Source organism: Pseudochaenichthys georgianus, chromosome 21 (assembly GCF_902827115.2).
Source record: "Pseudochaenichthys georgianus chromosome 21, fPseGeo1.2, whole genome shotgun sequence".
In the NCBI taxonomy this organism is placed as follows: domain Eukaryota; kingdom Metazoa; phylum Chordata; class Actinopteri; order Perciformes; family Channichthyidae; genus Pseudochaenichthys; species Pseudochaenichthys georgianus.
This window is the reverse complement of record NC_047523.1, coordinates 23962530-23981865: the sequence shown is the minus strand read 5'-3', so window position 1 is coordinate 23981865 and position 19336 is coordinate 23962530. Positions and strand designations below refer to the sequence as shown.

At 40.2% G+C, this 19336-nt stretch overlaps 2 protein-coding genes across 3 annotated transcripts in view; both read left to right on the top strand.

Moving 5' to 3' along the window:
- Nucleotides 1–11448, top strand: part of pkp4 (plakophilin 4) — a 102184-nt gene extending 90736 nt beyond the window's left edge. For both annotated transcript variants that reach the window (XM_034109693.2, XM_034109695.2), the window contains 11 exons: nt 1794–1977; nt 2919–3036; nt 3676–3867; nt 4362–4535; nt 4646–4796; nt 5783–5975; nt 6443–6527; nt 6846–6963; nt 7069–7209; nt 7960–8024; nt 10499–11448. In XM_034109693.2, the coding sequence (XP_033965584.1) occupies nt 1794–1977; nt 2919–3036; nt 3676–3867; nt 4362–4535; nt 4646–4796; nt 5783–5975; nt 6443–6527; nt 6846–6963; nt 7069–7209; nt 7960–8024; nt 10499–10744 (1667 nt within the window). In that variant the 3' untranslated portion in view covers nt 10745–11448. The remainder of the gene's footprint in view (nt 1–1793; nt 1978–2918; nt 3037–3675; nt 3868–4361; nt 4536–4645; nt 4797–5782; nt 5976–6442; nt 6528–6845; nt 6964–7068; nt 7210–7959; nt 8025–10498) is intronic.
- Nucleotides 11449–13673: 2225 nt separating this feature from the next.
- Nucleotides 13674–15929, top strand: dap1b (death associated protein 1b). The gene is made up of 4 exons (XM_034110017.2): nt 13674–13809; nt 14877–14973; nt 15102–15165; nt 15297–15929. Exons 1-4 carry the CDS (start codon nt 13740–13742, stop codon nt 15411–15413), a joined length of 348 nt encoding a protein of 115 aa, XP_033965908.1. The 5' UTR covers nt 13674–13739; the 3' UTR covers nt 15414–15929.
- Nucleotides 15930–19336: the final 3407 nt, after the last annotated feature.

Below are 19336 nucleotides of genomic sequence, written 5' to 3'. Positions count from 1 at the left end.
GACCTAAACCAGCCTAAAGCAGTTCCCTGTATGCCAACTAAGTGCTCTAGTCTTTGCAATAGGATATCATGGTCGATAGTATCAAATGCAGCACTAAGATCGAGCAAAACAAGAATAGAGACAAGTCCCTTGTCTGAGGCTATTAGAATATCATTTGTGACTTTAACCAGAGCTGTCTCTGTGCTATGATGTGTTCTAAAGCCAGACTGAAAATCTTCAAATAAATCATTGTTTTTTAAGTAATCACACAACTGTTTTGCGACCGCTTTCTCAAGGATTTTTGAGAGGAACGGAAGATTAGAAATAGGTCTATAGTTGGCTAAAACCTCTGGATCGAGGTTGTGCTTTTTAAGAAGCGGTTTTATCACTGCTACTTTGAATGATTGTGGAACATAGCCTGATAATAAAGACATATTCATAATATTTAATAAAGAAGTGCTAATTAATGGAAAAACTTCCTTCAACAGCTTAGTTGGAATTGGGTCTAACATACACGTTGATGGTTTAGAAGAGAGAATCATTGAATGTAATTGTTCAAGGTTAATGGCTGAAAAGCATTCTAGTTTACTATCTAGTGTAATATTAGAACTTACGATTCCGGGAGCTGTTGATAACACTATACTGGTCGAAGGCAAGAGGTCATTAATTTTGTTTCTAAGAGTAACAATTTTATCGTTAAAAAAGCACATAAAATCATTACTACTGAGTGCTAAGGGAATAGAAGGCTCAATCGAGCTGTGGCTCTCTGTCAGCCTGGCTACAGTGCTGAAAAGAAATCTTGCATTATTCTTATTCTCATCTATTAATGAAGAGTAGTAGGCTGCTCTCGCTTTACGCAGTGCTTTCTTATATTCATTGAGAGTAATATGCCAAATTAAACGAGATTCTTCAAGTTTAGTGGAACGCCATATCCTTTCAAGTTGTCTAGACTTTTGCTTTATTTTGCGGGTTTCGGCATTATGCCATGGAGCTAATCTATGTTGTTTTATTTTCTTCTTTTTCAAAGGAGCAACAGAGTCTAATTTTATTCGCAGCGCATCTATAGCACTATCAACAACATGATCAATTTGGGGTGGTGTACATTTTGTATAAGTTTCCTCCCCTACATGCAGACATGCTATCGTGTTAAGTATTGGTTGAATCTCTTCCTTAAATGTGGCTATAGCACTAACAGATAGGTTTCTGCTGCAAGAGCTTTTGACTAATGCTTTGTAGTCTAGTAACAGTACTTCAAAAGTTACTAAGAAATGGTCGGATAAAGCAGGATTATGCGGTTCGACTAATAGTTGCTCAATTTCAATACCATAAGTCAGAACAAGGTCGAGAGTGTGATTATAACAGTGGGTTGGTTTATTTACACTCTGACAGAAACCAACAGAATCTAATATAGAGTTAAATGCAACAGTAAGGCTATTTTTATCATCGTCAACATGAATATTAAAGTCACCTACAATAATTACTTTGTCTGTTTTAAGAACCAAAGCTGACATAACCAGGAGTTTGCGTGCTCGTTCCTAACTGTGTGTGTGTGTGTGTGTGTGTGTGTGTGTGTGTGTGTGTGTGTGTGTGTGTGTGTGTGTGTGTGTGTGTGTGTGTGTGTGTGTGTGTGTGTGTGTGTGTGTGTGTGTGTGTGTGTGTGTGTGTGTGTGTGTGTGTGTGTGTGTGTGTGTGTGTGTGTGTGTGTGTGTGTGTGTGTGTGTGTGTGTGTGTGTGTGTGTGTGTGTGTGTGTGTGTGTGTGTGTGTGTGTGTGTGTGTGTGTGTGTGTGTGTGTGTGTGCCGTGATTCTCCACAGGGGTGCTGTGGAACCTGTCGTCATGCGACACTGTCAAGATGACAATCATCCGGGACGCCTTAATTACTCTGACCAACACTGTGATCATCCCTCACTCTGGATGGAGCAGCTCCACCTTCGATGACGACCATAAGTTGAAGTTCCACTCCTCACTGGTGCTGAGGAACACCACAGGCTGTCTGAGGTAAACCACCTGAAGAACACACTGGGCACTAGCACCCCTATGTGGACAACTCACGCTATTACATCCGATGTGGGGATGAGCTCATGATGAGGCTCCTTTGTAGATAACTATGTTAATGTAGTCTTTGAAGATTTGTAAGATAATATAATGCTGGAGTGACAAACATAAACACAACAAAGTCAATTTGAGAGACTAATGAAGAGTAACAAACTATATCAGAACAGTTTTGTATCATGAATAATGATTTTAATGTACAATATCAAACGAAAAATGATATAAGCAATAGTAATTGGTTTATTCATATAGCTTTGTTTTCACCCATATCTCTGTTTTGGAGTCATCATCATTACTTAGAATATTACAGAGAATGATGTAGTATTCCCAGCTTCTCTCCCAGGGAGTTTTCTTTTTAAGCTATTGTGAGGCATCTAAAGTTAAGCCTTTAATGGGTGTGTGTGTGTGTGTGTGTGTGTGTGTGTGTGTGTGTGTGTGTGTGTGTGTGTGTGTGTGTGTGTGTGTGTGTGTGTGTGTGTGTGTGTGTGTGTGTGTGTGTGTGTGTGTGTGTGTGTGTGTGTGTGTGTGTGTGTGTGTGTGTGTGTGTGTGTGTGTGTGTGTGTGTGTGTGTGTGTGTGTGTGTGTGTGTGTGTGTGTGTGTGTGTGTGTGTGTGTGTGTGTGTGTGTGGGGGGGGGGGGGGGGGGTGAGCTCACTTTGTTAATTCCTTATTTACTCAGCAAAGTCCTATAATGACTTCAGTCAGACCACACGCACACACTTCATGCATTATGGATGGTGTAAGGGGAATAGCAAAGGCCAGGTTACACACTGAAGTGGGACACACACACAAACAGCTGTTATTGTCTGTATTGTGTGCACATTTGTTTGTTGAGCAAGCCCCAAATCAAAGACCTTATTTTTGTGTGTGTGATGTTCTTCTTGAAAGGAACCTGAGTTCAGCTGGTGAGGAGGCGAGAAAACAGATGCGAGTTTGTGAGGGCCTAGTTGACTCACTGCTCTACGTCATCAAAGCCTGTGTGAACACTTCTGACTTCGACAGCAAGGTATACACACACGCGCGCACACATACACACACTCACTCACTCTAAGCGAGGCCAAAACATGCTGCCACATGATATGAGGCACTGGGGAAGAATCCCCCTTAACCCTGTTTAAATCCTTTCATTTCCTGTGTCTGAACAGTCTGCATTCAGCAGCAACTATTGTACTTTATGTATGAACTATTGTACTTTATGTATGAACTATACACTCAAAACTTCAGAATCCAATAGATCATAGCTCAGTGATCTGGTATACAGTGTATATAAATGTTTCAATGATATCAGTATAAATTAAATCTGAACTCTGGATCTGCACTTTAAAAGAGAAAAATACATTCAAGGGGCTCATCTGTATAGAGGAGATCCCCTCCCCCGGGAACTGAGCCTATTAATGTAAAACATTTATGCCCATTGACATTCTGCCAGGAGAAGTCTGCAAAGAACTCAAACAGCGTGGGAAAAAATCAATTTGCTCTGGTCAAGATATGCTTTCTAACTGGAGACCCTTGGGTTCCATAACCAACATAACATAACATAGCGTGCTGCTCAGAGTTTATTGTATTGTAGCTTTTGTCATGGTGATTTAGAAACCTCGCTGCTAACAACCGTGCAAAACCCCTTTCTCCTTCTGCCCGGCATCAGATTGTGGAGAACTGTATTTGCACTCTGAGGAACCTGTCGTATCGCCTGGAGCTGGAGCTGCCCCCGTCCCGAATCATTGAAGGGCAGGAGCTCGACGGCTTACTGGGCAGCGAGACGCCCAGTAAAGAAGTGGATTCCAGCTGCTGGGGCAGGAAGAAGAAGAAGAAAAAAAAGGGCTCACCGGAAGACACAGTGAGTGTGGTTCTATGAGCAGTATTCAAATCAGCAATGAGTTTGATTTGTCCAACTGTAATCAACGTCTAAGTCAATATTAATGGAGATTGGATCCTAATGGACATTTCTGGAGGAGAAATTGATAAAAATGTTGCAAGAGGTACAGATTACACATATAAAAACATCTAGTGGCAACCTGTGTGTGCTTCATTGTGTATAGTAACATCTTTAAAACAAGGAATTATGGTTCATTATGCTACAAGATCATAGGTATTCTTTCCCATTAAAACTATAAATACATCTAAACTGCTGCACTATTATGTAGCACTATCTATTTATGATTACATTTGAATAAGACTCTTCTTTTTTTCGCCTTCCCTGCCTTATTTACAATAGGTATTCTATCACTTTTTATGAATAGTTGTTTTACATTTGATGCTTTTTAAAGAAAAACTAAAAGAAATAGTCTGCATCAGATCCCGGACTAAGCATTTTCGTTGTTGTTTGTTTAGTGGGACGGTGTGGGACCCATCCCCGGCTTCTCCAAGTCTCCCAAGGGTGCAGAGATGCTGTGGCACCCTGCGGTGGTTAAGCCTTACCTGACACTGCTGGCTGAGAGTTCAAATCCCGCCACGCTGGAGGGCGCCGCTGGATCCCTTCAGAACCTGTCAGCCGGCAACTGGAAGGTACAGTAACGTGGAGAACCCAAGCACACCCACAAAAGTACTCACTTTATTTTGTATACCATCAAACAATCAATTTTAAGTTTGAATGGCTTGTGTCTGTGTGTCTACAGTTTGCAGCATACATCCGTGCAGCAGTGCGTAAGGAGAAGGGACTGCCCATCCTGGTGGAACTGCTGCGGATGGATAACGACAGGGTGGTGTGTTCTGTTGCCACTGCTCTCAGAAACATGGCGCTCGACGTCAGGAACAAAGAGCTCATAGGTCAGTCACAATTTCAAACACCACACACTGTAATTGATTTGAGTGAGTTGAAAAAGAGGACCCACAAATATGTAGATTATTAATGCTTTTCTCCCCTGGGCTCAGCAGCTTTTGCTACATGCTCAGATGCGGCATATAACATCATGACAATTATACAATAGTGCTGTACAAATGCTTGATCTCACTGCTCAGTAACAACTTGTATCAAACGTTTTTTGACATACAAAGGACAATGTTAGACACATAATATTGTGGACATGTATTGTATTATTTGTTTTCAACACATTACATAAAAAACGGTTTCATGCTTTGCATAATGGGGCTACTGACAGCAGGAACACTGTTGAACAATGTGTTTAAAATCTTTGTTGTTCAAATGAAATACAGAAATGGAACTAGAACATTTTTTAAACATTTAACCTCCAGGTTATTATTTCCATTTGATCTCAGTCTTGCTTTCTTTGTTCCATAAAACATTTTTAAAAATCGTTTTTTATGTGATCTCTGTGTGGAATTAATGAGGAGTTATAGTTCCAGCAATGCAGGGGTGATGCCTGTAGGCAGATGGGGAGGAGTTGCAGTGTTGTGTGAAAGGTGCTTTTGGTTGTGTGTGTGAGTGAGTTTATGCTGCATGTATGCACGTCCTTCAGCTGGGCTGCTCTGCTGAAGGAGAGATAGGGGAAACAACCCTTTTTTTATCATCAGGATGCTCACACACCGACATCCTTGTAATGATAACGCAATGTCATTTAGGAAAACTGCCTACCTCGCTGCAGTCTTGTGCAGAATAATTATATCATTCACGATGTAGGAAGAAGCACATAAAGTGGAGGTCACAGTGACAGAAATCAATGTTTGCATTATGTGACATAGAAAATTAAATACTTCGAATGTATGTATGTCTTCCCTCTGTGCATGAGCTTCTTTTCACCTGCTTTACAGTATGTCGAAATACATTGCCTCACTCCTCCCTTCTTTTCTCACAGGGAAGTACGCGATGAGGGACCTGGTCAACCGGCTCCCCGGGGGGAACACCACCCTGCTGTCGGACGAGACGGTGGCGGCCATCTGTTGCACCCTGCACGAGGTCACCAGCAAAAACATGGAGAACGCCAAGGCCCTCGCCGACACCGGCGGCATCGAGAAGCTGGTCAACATCACCAAGGGCAGAGGAGACAGGTGGGCTACAGCAGCGTGTATTTGTTCAGAAACTTTTAAGTGAGAGTGCAGACACACACAAACAAACCCTCGCTAACATGTGCACATGCTCAAATGCACTACTCAAACACACAAAGAGGATGGACTGTACACACTGTCCTGGACATTGGAGAGTGGGAGATTTACACAACATTTTACACTTTCAAGCACACACACACACAGATATTGAAATGCTCCGAGAAGGTGAAGCTGTAGCCAAAGGGAAGTCAGTTCTGTGTGCATTGAGGTTTTTCGTCCCCGTGGAATAATGGACCAGCAGCTATTTCTGAAATGCTATATATTCAGTAATGTTCCAGGCTAAAAACACTGAGGACACTCTCTCCTTTCAAACATATTGTCCTGTAATATTTATAGAGTGATTTATAATGAGGCCTAAGTGATTCGGGAACACTCAAAAATATATGTTTATGTTTTTGTCTGTTTTCCAGGTTCTCTATGAAGGTGGTTAAAGCCTCTGCTCAGGTGCTGAACACACTGTGGCTGTACCGGGATCTGCGTACCATCTATAAGAAGGTAAGAACGTTGGGACTGATGAAACGATGGTAGCAATAAAAAAGTCAATAACATTATTTTTCTATGAGCATTACATGAGTTACCCTGTTAGCAGGGAGAGGAGACACTATACAAGGTTTTAAATGAGAAATGGTGGTACTAGTTTAAACATGTCTTGTGTAATTTTTATTGATACGGACCTACTGATGACCACACAACAAAGGACTCTTACAAATACTCCCTCTGTGACCAATGAAAAGTTATTTTTCTAGAGTTTTACAAAATCACTGTTCTAGTAATACAAACCACCACATTTCCTGTCTCTCTTCTTCCTAACAGGATGGATGGAACCAAAACCATTTCCTCACTCCTGTGTCAACACTTGAAAGAGACCGGTTCAAGTCCCAGCCGACCCTCCCCACCAGCAACATTCAGATGTCCCCAGTTAACCACCATGGTAGGCTCTAGTTTCCCACAGACCCAGCAGGATAGAAATAGACTCCGCCAGTGAAGCAGGAAAACCTCTGGAATTTATTGTAAAAATGTGTTTTTCTCTTTGCAGCTGCCAGTGCCACGTCGTCTCCTGCCATGCTGGGAATCAAAGAGCATAGAGACACCATCAGAGATTACCAGAGGTCACAGTCAACTATGCAATTTTATAACCAACAAGGGGACAACAGTATCCATAAAAAACAATATACAGGTATTTACACATGTGAAAGCTATTTAAGGTCCTTACAGTTTGCATATTATTAGTCTTTAAACCACACCCAGCGTCCACTATCTGCAGCAGACCGTAACCACAGGCTACCCTCTGGTCCTGTCCGTGCAGGACTTTATCTTTGTTATCCCTCATAACACTCCAAGCTGATTCCATGGCCGTCTGGTCTCCCTGCCAAGACAGATCCCGCTTATCACCTCCACTAAAGCCTGCCAGCCCTGAGACAGTCAGTCATTTTAATTCAGAGCACTTCACAGCCGGTTTGCATAGCAGTACAGTGAGCTGGCCTGACAGTGGTGGACACTCTACAATGGTGCCATTGTTAGGAAGTCACAGCATGCAGACAGGGGAAGTGAGTGGGCACAGACATACTGCAGCCACATGAGAGCTCTTGCCAGCCTACGCTCATTGGCGGAAGCAGGGAGGGGGGGGGGGTGCATAGTAAACAGAATGAGCCGCAGCCTCAGCAATCCACGAGTTGCACAGCGAAATGCAAATTGAGTTTCAGGATTCCACCAATTGGATAGTGCCAACGGAAATAGCCATCCCATGGGCTTTGCCAACAACAGAACAGCGGTTGCCAACTCTGTTATTTGGTGTTATTTCTCAGCACTTCTTGATCCTTCTCTATCTAAATACAGACATTTGCCCAATGGGGAAGTGCAGACTGTTTCACTGATCTGTAATGAAGTGTATTTGCATCCCACTCAATTGAATGTTCTTTTTTTCTAGGGTCTGGAAAGCCTTCTCCATATTACTACCCATCCCCCACAAGAGAGGAGCCCAGGAGAACACAGGTGAATATGTCCATTATGAGTAAAAGTTTGTTTATACTTCACTTATATCTGCCAGGGGTTTGTCTGCTCTTCAACGCTGACACTTTCCTTTATGAGATTGTTCCCACTGCACAAATTAACTGTATTTTTAAGTGTATTTGTTTTTTTTATTTATAGAGAATCATTTATACAAAATATATAGAGAACAACATGCAGCGCCCCCTGCAGTCACATAACATAATAGCAGTCACATTAAATGTAACAATAACACATGTAACATAAGGCACTATAAGGTGCTGCATAGGGTTTGTCACTGTTGCCTTCATAATGTGTAAATGTGGGTAAAAGGATCAAAAACAACAACAAAAATAAAACCAAGTAAAGCTTGGTACTAGGGATGCAACTAATGATTGTTTCATGTGAAAAATTGTGAATAATGAATAAAATTCCCTTAGCCTAGGGTGATATATTCTAATGGCTTGTTCTGTCTGTATACAAATGATCTAATTAACAACGATATACAAGGCAGAAAAGCAGCCTGAATAAGAAACTGTCTGACATTGTTGCTCGACAAATGACTGAAACTAAATTAAATGAATTGGATTTCTTGTGAATTGATTTGCTACTCCTTCACTGCGAGTTGGACCCAGTTAACTCTCAAAAAACACACCCGTTTGCTATCCTGGCTCCAACATAGCGGAACGAGTTTCTCTTTGAAAACTGCAACAGCACTTTGAAGCAAATACAACTGCACTTTTCTTGTTGTTCTAAGTTTGTATCTTTGTCGTTTATTGCACTTATTGTAGGTTTATTGGGATAAAAAGGTCAGCTAGGTGAAATTAATCATTTATTTTGACAATCTACTAATCTTTTAATGCCTTCATTGTTTAGACTGAAAAAGAAAACTAGCTGTGATACCACATTCCAAAACCACTGTTATCTTCCAGGAAGTGTTTGGTAGTGATAGTACACGGCCCTTGTTTGAGAGCCGTCCACTGCCTGTGTAAACCTGGCGAGGACGACCGGCTCTTCCACCCCACTAGACTAATACAAAGAGACTGGCGCATATTCCACCGCGGATAAATGGCGATGCTGGGAATGACCCAGCTCATCAGCTATTGTCTGAGCAGAGTGGATGTGACTGCTGGGATTGGGATGGTCCGGGCTCGTCTCAGGCACCTGTCACTGCGGGACACGTCCATGTGTGCCCACTCAGATTACAAGCACAGTATGAGGAGGCAGGAGGGGAGAGATGGGTGGGGGGGAGCAAGAGAGAGAGAGTTGTGCCCTTCACATGATTGACATTTAGTCCAGTTAACACATGAATACAGTCATCACCCCATTTATTTCAGACAAATTCAATTTATCTCCTGGATTTATCCCATTTTCCTCGAGGCAGTTTTCTGCTGCATCTGTGGCTGGAGTCGTGTGGGCTGGAAGGAGATTGATTAGCTCACTGCCAGACAATAGTGCTTTTTTCAGAAACTGATGGGATGTCATTAAATGATGATCATCTTTTCAACAAGTTTAAAGAATGGAACAAAAAAATGTGTTCTTGAAAGTGACGGAACTCCCATCCTTTAAACATTGGAAATTTCCGCATTTTAGATTACACACATATTTAATTTCTTATTATCTCAATCTTCTTAACAAAGCTAATTTTACTTAATATGCTAAAGGATAAAATACTTCATTGTAAACGTTTTGGATAGTTTATCTCCAGGCATAAGTGTGCCAGTGTGTTGCCACAGACACCACAACTCCATTGTGTGAACACATTTATTAAGGACTTGAATGAACGAATATTCATTTATGTGTAAAACTCTGAAGAGCATAAAATAAAACACACCAGTACAAGAACCTTAAAACTGTTATTTTATTAATAAATGTTTACATTTGGCAACACCTGTTCTGAGGATTTGGAAGTGTGCAGCAGATGGAATGCAACTCTTCATGAACTACTTTGTGTGTTTTGCCAGTGGGCGACTGCAAGAGGCTGTAGCAGTGGGACATGTTTGGTTTGCATTAAGTTAAAGCAGCTCTGATGCAGTGTAAGCTGAACAGCATACAGTGATGATGACACCAGTGAGACGAACAGTTACACTTGATTTCTTTGTTAGTGTGAAGGAAACGTGAGTCTCCTGCCATTGAATACTTAATAGGATCAACAACAGTATTCTATTTCATAATTTGACTCCCTCTCATGAGGATTATAACTTTCAGGACAGTATTTCAGTATTTCAATTCAGGTTTAGGTTTTATTGTCATATGCACAAAGCTACAGTGGAGAAATGGCAATGCAATTCTTCTGACCTGAGCTCCTCCAACAATGCAACATATATAATAAAATACAAAAATGAGTGCATAAATCTGTATACATGTCAATAGAATATGGGATATGTACAAGAACAGAATATGAAATATGTGTTACCACTGTTGCCTTTTGAACCAGTGAAAATTATTTCATTATATCCTACTTTTCTCTTTTCTTACAGCCTGTGTATTATACAGAGGAGCCAGGAAGGAGGAACTACGATACGTACAGGATGTACATGCAGCATCCACACGGCTTAGAAGACCCGTACTTAGAGGAGGTGATCACCTACCCGCCCACAGCGGACTACAGCTCCCAGCCTCACGGACTCAAATCCAACACCAACTATGTGGACTTTTACGCCAGCACACGGAGGCCTTCCTACAGGGCGGAGCAGTACCCGGGCTCTCCTGACTCCTGGGTATAGGTCCGGAGACAAGAAACAAACAAACTTTTTCATGAACTTGGCTAGAAGTGTGTTTTTAATAAAGTGAATGCGTGCCTGCGGAGGGTGAGTTCAACTGAGCGATGGCTGATGGAAAGATGGAATGTGTGCCAAAGAAGGAAATCATGGAATGTTTTTTTAAATTATTTTTTATTTAGAAGAAGGAAGATGAAATCTGTTGAGGGGCGATACTCTACACCACAGCGAGGAAGACGTGCGTCCTGCTCTGTCTAGATGTTGGTTTTATTTTCTTTATGAAAATCTTAGCTGTGAGAGCATGGAGAAAGGTGTGTCATGTGAGCGAGGGTATACGGTAAGAGTCAAGATGGGGAATGTGTATGTGCTGAAGCCAAAATGGATCATGAACTCATATCTGTTAACGAAACAAAAAAACAAATACAGTGAAGTTATGATGTTAGACTGTACAGAGGGATCAAATTGTATCTGTACTTAATGTTGAAGCTGTGTAATGCCATGGAGTCTTGTACATTTCTTTCATTTTATTGTAAATACAGAAAAAAACATGTTACCTGGTTTACATTCATCAGCACTGGTTTAAAAAAAAGAATCTTGTGCCATGTTAAATCTCTATAGATATATAAATATATGAAAAAGAAATGTGTGGACAAAGATCTTCCATAACACAACCACGCTAAAATAATAAAAAAGGTCAGTTTTGTTTTTTACATGTCGTGTCATTGCATCTTTTCAATATGGTGAAAACATATCTTTCACATTAAGATATGCCAAAAAAATGAAGTACATTGTTTGACACACACATTAGCCTAACTCAGTGTTTCATAAATCTGTGTCTAATATGTATATGTGCAGATTTGTATAAAAGCTTTCCTTTCAACACATACATTATTCTACTAAAAGTGCATGTTCACATTCACAAGTATCAAGGAAGGCAAATCAGTAATGCATCTATCATCAATTTTGTAAAATGACATAATCCTCTTTATAAAGTTGTGATCATGCTTGCAATCACTACATGTTTTTTATAAAAGTAAAAAAGGACAATCACCCACACCCCTGTATGTAGCAATGCTGAATCAGCAGCAGCAGTCTTATTATAGGACTGCATTTGCATAGCATTTGTTTGTCTTTGCAATGACTGAAAGCACTTTAAGTTAGTATTAACCCATTCAAACACTGGTTGCTATGCTATTCTGAGCGGTTTTGTGTTCAATATCTTCCCAAAGGTTATTTCCACATGATGACTACAGTGGCTACCTTCCAATTGCTGGATGACCTCTCCAGCCACAGCCACCCCTGTATTAGGAGAGACATAATACACGTTTAAGAAACTGAAAATAAAATATAACTACACAGATGAAAAATAACAAAGTACAGTTGCAGCTCCCCCCTCTGGAGATGTATGTCATTGAGGAAAGGTATGAGTTAGTATACTAATACTACACTTTGTCAGAACATAACAAAATGTTCAAGAGAACAAGATGTACAGCTCCACAGGCGGTCTGTGATTGGCTGCAGCTGCATGCTTAACCAGCCAATGATTTTGCAGAGGAGAGAGCCAGGGGAGCAACACAGCAGAACTAGTTGTACTTTCTGAACATTAACACACCCCATATGGGAGGAAATAACAGTATGCAAGAAATGAAATAGACATGTAATATATTTTCTTTATTATGAGACATTTTCCTCGTCTATTTCAGGATTCATCTGAACATAATGAGAAGCAGCATCTGTATGTACCCTCCCTGTGAAAAATATAAAGTTATTTTTTCTATTCAACCTTGCCCAAAGATTGTTGTCTGATAACTGGATCAAACACATAAACACCAAACTGAAATGATGAAGGTCTTGTAACTAGCCTCAGGGGTCTTTGTCCAGACAGGGCATCAAGATCAGGTCATAAAGCAGCACAGGCTTCAGGATTGATACCTTAGTCCTGCTGTATATCCCCAAACAAATGTGTTTGTGAAAGTAGAACAAACCACTCGACAAACACAGTAAGACTGGAGCTTTCATGGACATTGAAACTCCCACAATGTAATACTGCCAAAAGTTGTATATCACACACACACATTACAAATGCTATCCACACATGACGCAGCAGAGAGTCAGCCAAACCTGAGCTTGTTGACAAAGAAATGGCTGGATCTGACCCCAGCAGGGTGTGTGTTAAGCCTTACTTATTTCAATGAGCAGGTTGTAATCTTCTGCCAGTAATGGGTCATGTAGGAGAATTAAGAGACACAAACAATGTGTGTTATTTGCATGTGTAGAAGCAGACTTTGAGTCAAATGTGATTCACAAATAGTACGCACACACAGGTGTAACATGTTTGACTGACATCTTCCTGCCTCCTGTTAGACTTGTTGGAATTCAATATTAACTTGAGTGACACTTCTAATTATGACGAGGTACTTTAAAGATGATTAAATGTATAGACTAGCCCTAATTGTTGAATAAATGTTAGGCAGAATAACTGGATACATCTGTAAATACCTATAGACTACCATAAAGGATATACTCATATTATTGTGTAGTTCCTTAAAGAAGAGTTGTGTAGTTCCTTAAAGAAAAACTGTGAATTTCCTTTAAGAGGCACACATTTTGTTTTTTTAACATATATGTTAATGAAAAATGCTTTTTATCAAATGTGAAATTATTTAAGTCCCCTGTCTTTGTCAGGCAGTCTGTTGTTGCTACCACATTCAACGGTTTTTACAAAGATTTTCAAAATAAAACAATGGAGAGAAAAAAACAAAGTAGGAAAACTTGAATAGATGCGCAAAAACATATGCACAATTACTTGAAAGTAAATGATCGGTATGACGGTATTCAGTTTCGATTCATTGGTCAAAGCTGAACATCAGTTAAAAAAAATCAAATAGGCGTCTCTCTGGCAGGTGCTTCCTGTCTACGTCATCTTTGTTTGAGCATAAAAACAACCAAGTGGGCGTTCAGCGAGGTGTGTTCTTTGCTATTTCTACAGAAAGTTTCGAAAATGGTGCAGCAACTATCCAAATCCGGGACGAGAGATTCTCCTTTGCTGAAAGCTGGACACCCTCCTGCAGGTAAAGTGTTGTTCACATGGAGTTCGCAATGCGCGGAGGATTTTTTTTACTACATTCAACAAAAGCGTTGTTGTTTTCCCTGCTCTACGCAGATAGACCCGAGCAGACGCTGAGAAAAATATTCGAGTTGCTTTTTCATTTACATCCCGTTGTGATACGTGGGTTAGTGAATGTATTCTTATCGTGGGAAACCAATTTATTCGTTGAATTCTATGATAATTGCTCATTGAATCCAACGTGCGTCGTTTGTTGTTCCCCTCATGCACATTCTTTGGACGCAGGCCCTGCTGAAAGTAACACCGTGTTCTCACCATAGACTGGTTCTCACTCACTGAACATTCGTGAGCACAATAACATGCATTTAAAACCATGCTGTGCAAACAGACTGTTATAAGACGCAATTTGACAATGGGGAGAAATTATAATTGTTTTGTTTTGTTGTAATCGGTCGTGTAACGCTACCCAACATGTTTGTTCTTTTTCCGTTTTAGTAAGCATTGCACGATAAATGGGGATGTGCTCACATGTCTAGTCTAGGTATTTTCACTTTGAAATGTACAAATTTGCATTGCTCTTCTGACTTTTTTTGGACGTGAAATCTCAAGGTGTTGTTGTTTGACACACCCCCCTCCCCCCTCCACACATCACGGCCCGTGGATTAGTGGGGCGTGACTTCTGAGTAGTTGACCAAGGAGGGGTTTTGTTTTTATGGCAATTTGAACGATTTCTAGAAGCCTTGGGAAATTAATAGACTTAAAACATATGATGATTTTCAACATATTTTCGTAATGAGAAAACTATACTGCTTTTAATCATTTGTTGACTCTTCATAGGTTTTCCCTGACCCCCACTTTTTAAAATATCGGCTGCTCAAATTGGACAACAATTAATCACATGCATGACTCCCTACAATCTCTATAGTGTGTTTAAAGCAACTTAAAACGTTCACATAAAATCTTTGTTGGTACAGATTGTTTTGTAAAGGGAATGCCAGGGGCCATTTTTTTTCTTTCCCTTTTCTTTTTATTGGCTTACCTATTAAACAGTTTTCTTCTTTTGGTCAATAGTTAAGGCTGGCGGTAAAAGGGTAGCCAAGAAAGGCTTTGAAGACAGTGTCTCCCATGGGACTCCAGAGAAGGAGAGCAAGCGGTCTGATAAACCAAGGTAGGTTGAGAGTTTGTATGATAATGACTTAAAAGTGTAAACCCCTAGGACACAGCAATGGATGTTTACAGTTTAAACATGCTTGAATTTCCTTTCCTTTTTTTAAAGTTAATTTGATCTTTCCGCAGGACCCTTGCAACCTCCAACAGAATGCAACAAGTTAGTATTCTTCTGTCGGGAACTCTTGAAAAGGTAAACACAAACTCCCTTTATTAAAAAGCACATTCTTACTGTGCATGTCAAGTTCATTCCTGCTGGGCAAACTGGAATGGACACAATGCCACAGAGACATGTGTGTAATAAACTCCTGCCTTTTTTTGCAGCTGAGCCATGACTTTCCAGAGACACCAGTGAGTGTGAGGCACGGAAAGGTGCGCCCCGCAATGGAGAAGCCCCACTCCCTCCGGTCCTTTTGTATCCAGCAGCCGAGGAAGTTTTGAACAACATTTTGTTTAAGACTGGCCCCAGAGGGAACCGTGTCCAGTCAACTGTGAAAGACAAACATGAAGGGTTAGACAATTGAGGGGGCTTACGGGTTATCTGTAAAGTGTCAGTGTTAATGGAGTGAAAGATTTCGTCAAGCTCGGAGTTTACTTTCTAGGCTGTGAGAGAATGTGTATACACCAGCATTTAATGTGCCTTTTGATAGTGTTAAGAGAAATGCTTTTGTATTTCCTTGTTGATGGTGTTGGGGTATGTTTAATTGGAGGGTTTTTGAAACTTGTTTTTTTCCAGTTAAATCTTAACTTTGTATTGCTTGGCACTTATTAGATTTGAATGAAAAAAAAATAGAAATCGCATGGCATTCCTATTTTGCAGTTCTCCTTTTTCCTCGATGTGTATTTGTAGTAAGTAGCAATGACCACTAGGTGGAAGCAAATAGCTGTTTATAACGTGAGGACCTTTGTGTACTTTACCAAACTGTAAGTTGCATTCATTAAACAATTACAACTTTCTCTGGTTTTCAAGTGTTTATTTACTCTTAAATATTGCCCTGTGCATTTCAACATCTAGTGTAACAAGATACTGCAATCATGGGTGTCACTTTGTTAGAAGAAGTGGTGGGGACACTTTCTTTCAGATACAAAAAAACCACTACTGAAATAAGCACCTTCCGCAAACAATACATGCTTACAGTACATAAACTCACAATAAAAAATGCTGACAACTAGTGCTGTAAGTATGCCACACTGCTGCATATTTGGGAGCAACAATTGCTTTACTATTCTCTATTAAATTATTACTAATAAACATGTCGCATATCCAAACTGCACCACTTGGGTTACCAGAAATACATCAAAGTGTCAACAGTCCTCCAGGTTGTACATGTTCTCTTGTCCAAATAAACTGTTCTCAAAGTTCACAATTCTTTGTGCAAGCTATTTTCAGAACTTGTGGTGGGGACATGTCCCAGGGTCCCGAGTAGAAATTAAGCCTATGTCTGCAATTAACAAAAATGTTCTATCTTGGAGAAAGAGATATTTTCGTATGACTCTTCCAATATGTTAAGTGACTCACAATTAAGGATGTGAATGGGAAACTATTTAGGAACTTCCCATAAGGGCTAGCTCCGTCTTGTCTCTCAAGAACTGCAGAACCTGCTCAGCCCTGCTTGAGGGCAAATGGCTCAAACACAAATCCTCGAGGCAGCAGTAACTTAAACGAAAGGTATTTCTTTTAAATAGTAAACCAAATCCATAATCGTATTTCTTTAACACTCATACCAAAACAAGAGACAACGGTTTGTTTCCATATCATTAAGGTTGTAGTGGTGCAGACGGGCAAGTGATTCCTGGGTTTTTAATCACTTTCCTGGATAATTTATGAATGCAGGCCTGGGGTGTAGTGCAAATTAGGTGGAAGAAGGAAGAGATGGATGGATTGGAACCTGATTATACATTCACCAGCCTGCTTACATGTCAGGTCTCACTGTTTTGTATCTGTCATGTTTGTGTTGAAGTATAAACCCTGATGGACAACAAGAGAAGCTGAAAGACGCTCAAACAACACACTAAACGACACAGTACTGTAATGATTCTTTTTTTTTGCAGGTTGTCAACCACAGTACTTTCAAAGACATAGGAAGGATGATAAATTGTTTTTTTGTTAAATGTAATCATGTCATACACAGGATAATAGTTCATGCCAAATACATAAAGTCTCAATATAAGTAATTGTTGCATTCAGTTAAGTGCTAACAAATTAATATAAAGTAAAAAAAAAAAAAAGTAGATATAAATGATACAAAATATATTTATACAGCACATTTGTTCCAGTAACCTCAACATCTGTTGGCCTTGTTAGCTCTATTGAAATGGTCAGTAATACATGACAATGTGACTTCAATGAGATTCAGCATTCACAATACCAAGAGCCTGAATGGAATTTCGCCATCTAAAGATATTATGTTCAAAAAATAAAGCCATACTGCTTGGTTTAACATTTTCCTTTCACAGCTGAAAAGCACCAATATTACAATTCTAATTCTAAGGGAGCTACTTGACCGTTGGGCACTGAGTAATGCTATATTTATTCACACCCTGACTACAGAATGTGGCTTTGTGTCTCAACTATCCCTTTCAATTAAAAAGAATCCCTGCTAGATTGTAAATACAATTACAAAACTCCTCCCCTTATCCCCATACTGGTTGGATTTCAACATGTCAGTGTGTTCTTTTCTATTGTATGATATGTGTCTCATGTCACCACATTAATACATGTGCCCATTTTGTTTGCATTTGAAATCACACAAACTGTGTCAGCTTGTTTGTTCGCCAACACAGTACTCAAAGATAGCCTTGTGGACACAATGGGCCCACCTTAAATTCTCTGTGATGGTCATGCTGTTCACACATGCCTTTGATGCCATCTGTGTGTGAAGTTCAGAGACGTCTGCAGCTCTGTTTGAGGAGAGGAGCAGTTGGTCTTCTGACTTGCAGACTTGGTGCATTTCCCTGCCAGTGTCTGCCCATTTCCCCGCCACCTGAAGAGCCTCACTGACCCTGTGACGCCCACCACACTGCTGAGAAAACACTGCTCACCGACTGTATAACAGTGCCTCACACAGAGGAGTGGGATGACTGAGAAGATGTGGTTTGCGGCCCCAAAAAAATGCACTCCTATCACCAACTTACAGTTTTAGGCATGGTAGGTTTACTCCTTTTAATGCAGTTCACACACCTAAATTGGGAAAAACATATTAGATAATGTCATGACATTAAATATCTGTCGAACATGGCTTCGCACATGCAACACGCTGCATACAAATCTGTCACCCCATGAGGTCACCATACACTAAGGCATGCTGGGAGCTTAGCTTGACAGACCAGGCAGGGAACAGTCTTTGCAATGTATTGTATAACGGTAAGCAATTTTTGCACTTTCAAGCAAACATGAATGAAGAAAGATTTAGTGCCACTATTATATACCTGCATGTGAAAACATTAAACCCTCTCAGATAACAGTTACGTGAAGATACATAATGATATGTGTTGTATGGCACCATGCAGCAGAGATTCAGAAGAACACTCAAAGAAATCCTGCTTCTAACAACCACTAATGCACACCTACATTTATTAGGCCAATTATAAATAAAAGCTTTAACTCATGTTTCAACCCGTGCTCTTTAATGTGTATCAACAAGGAGGAAAATGCATGATAAGATTGCTGTTAGATGGACTACTACTCATTTTACATTTGCCTATCAAAAGACTTTTTATTGTAATGCTAACCTTAATAACAGTGCTTAGACTGTTTACTTAGGAACACAATGTACATACTCCATGTCAAGTTTCACATTCAATTGTGTATTTGGGCTGTGAAAAGAACAGAGGTATTGGCAGCAACATTTATTATTAATAAAAGTGCTTTTTATAAAGACTGGGCTCCTTCAGATTGATAAATATTTGATGCAAAGCAGCATTTTTATGTTGTAGCCAGTACAGGTGGTGCCAAGTTTATATACCCTTGGATAGTTTGATGTAGTAATGCATAATGTGTTATGAGCTTCTTATATGTAGTGTGCAAAATGTTAATCTGCAGAGTAGCAAATAACGTCATGCCAAGGACTAAAATATTAACAATACCTGTGTAAATTAATATTTGTATGTCTTACCTCTGAATAGTTTCCCACTTCATGTTCATTGTGCATATCAAATGTGAGTACTAAAACCTCCAAGGTAGCCATCTTCCATGGAGACTTGATTTAGAGACTGAAAGGGAAGAAAATATGACCAAGTAGGAGCCTGGACTAGTACCTCAGAGGGTCCACTTCTCCTCCAGGGCACTGCAGAGGGGCCCTTGAACAAGGGACCATAACAAACACTAGTGCCTGGGTGCTGTAAAGTAGCTGCCCTCTGCTCCT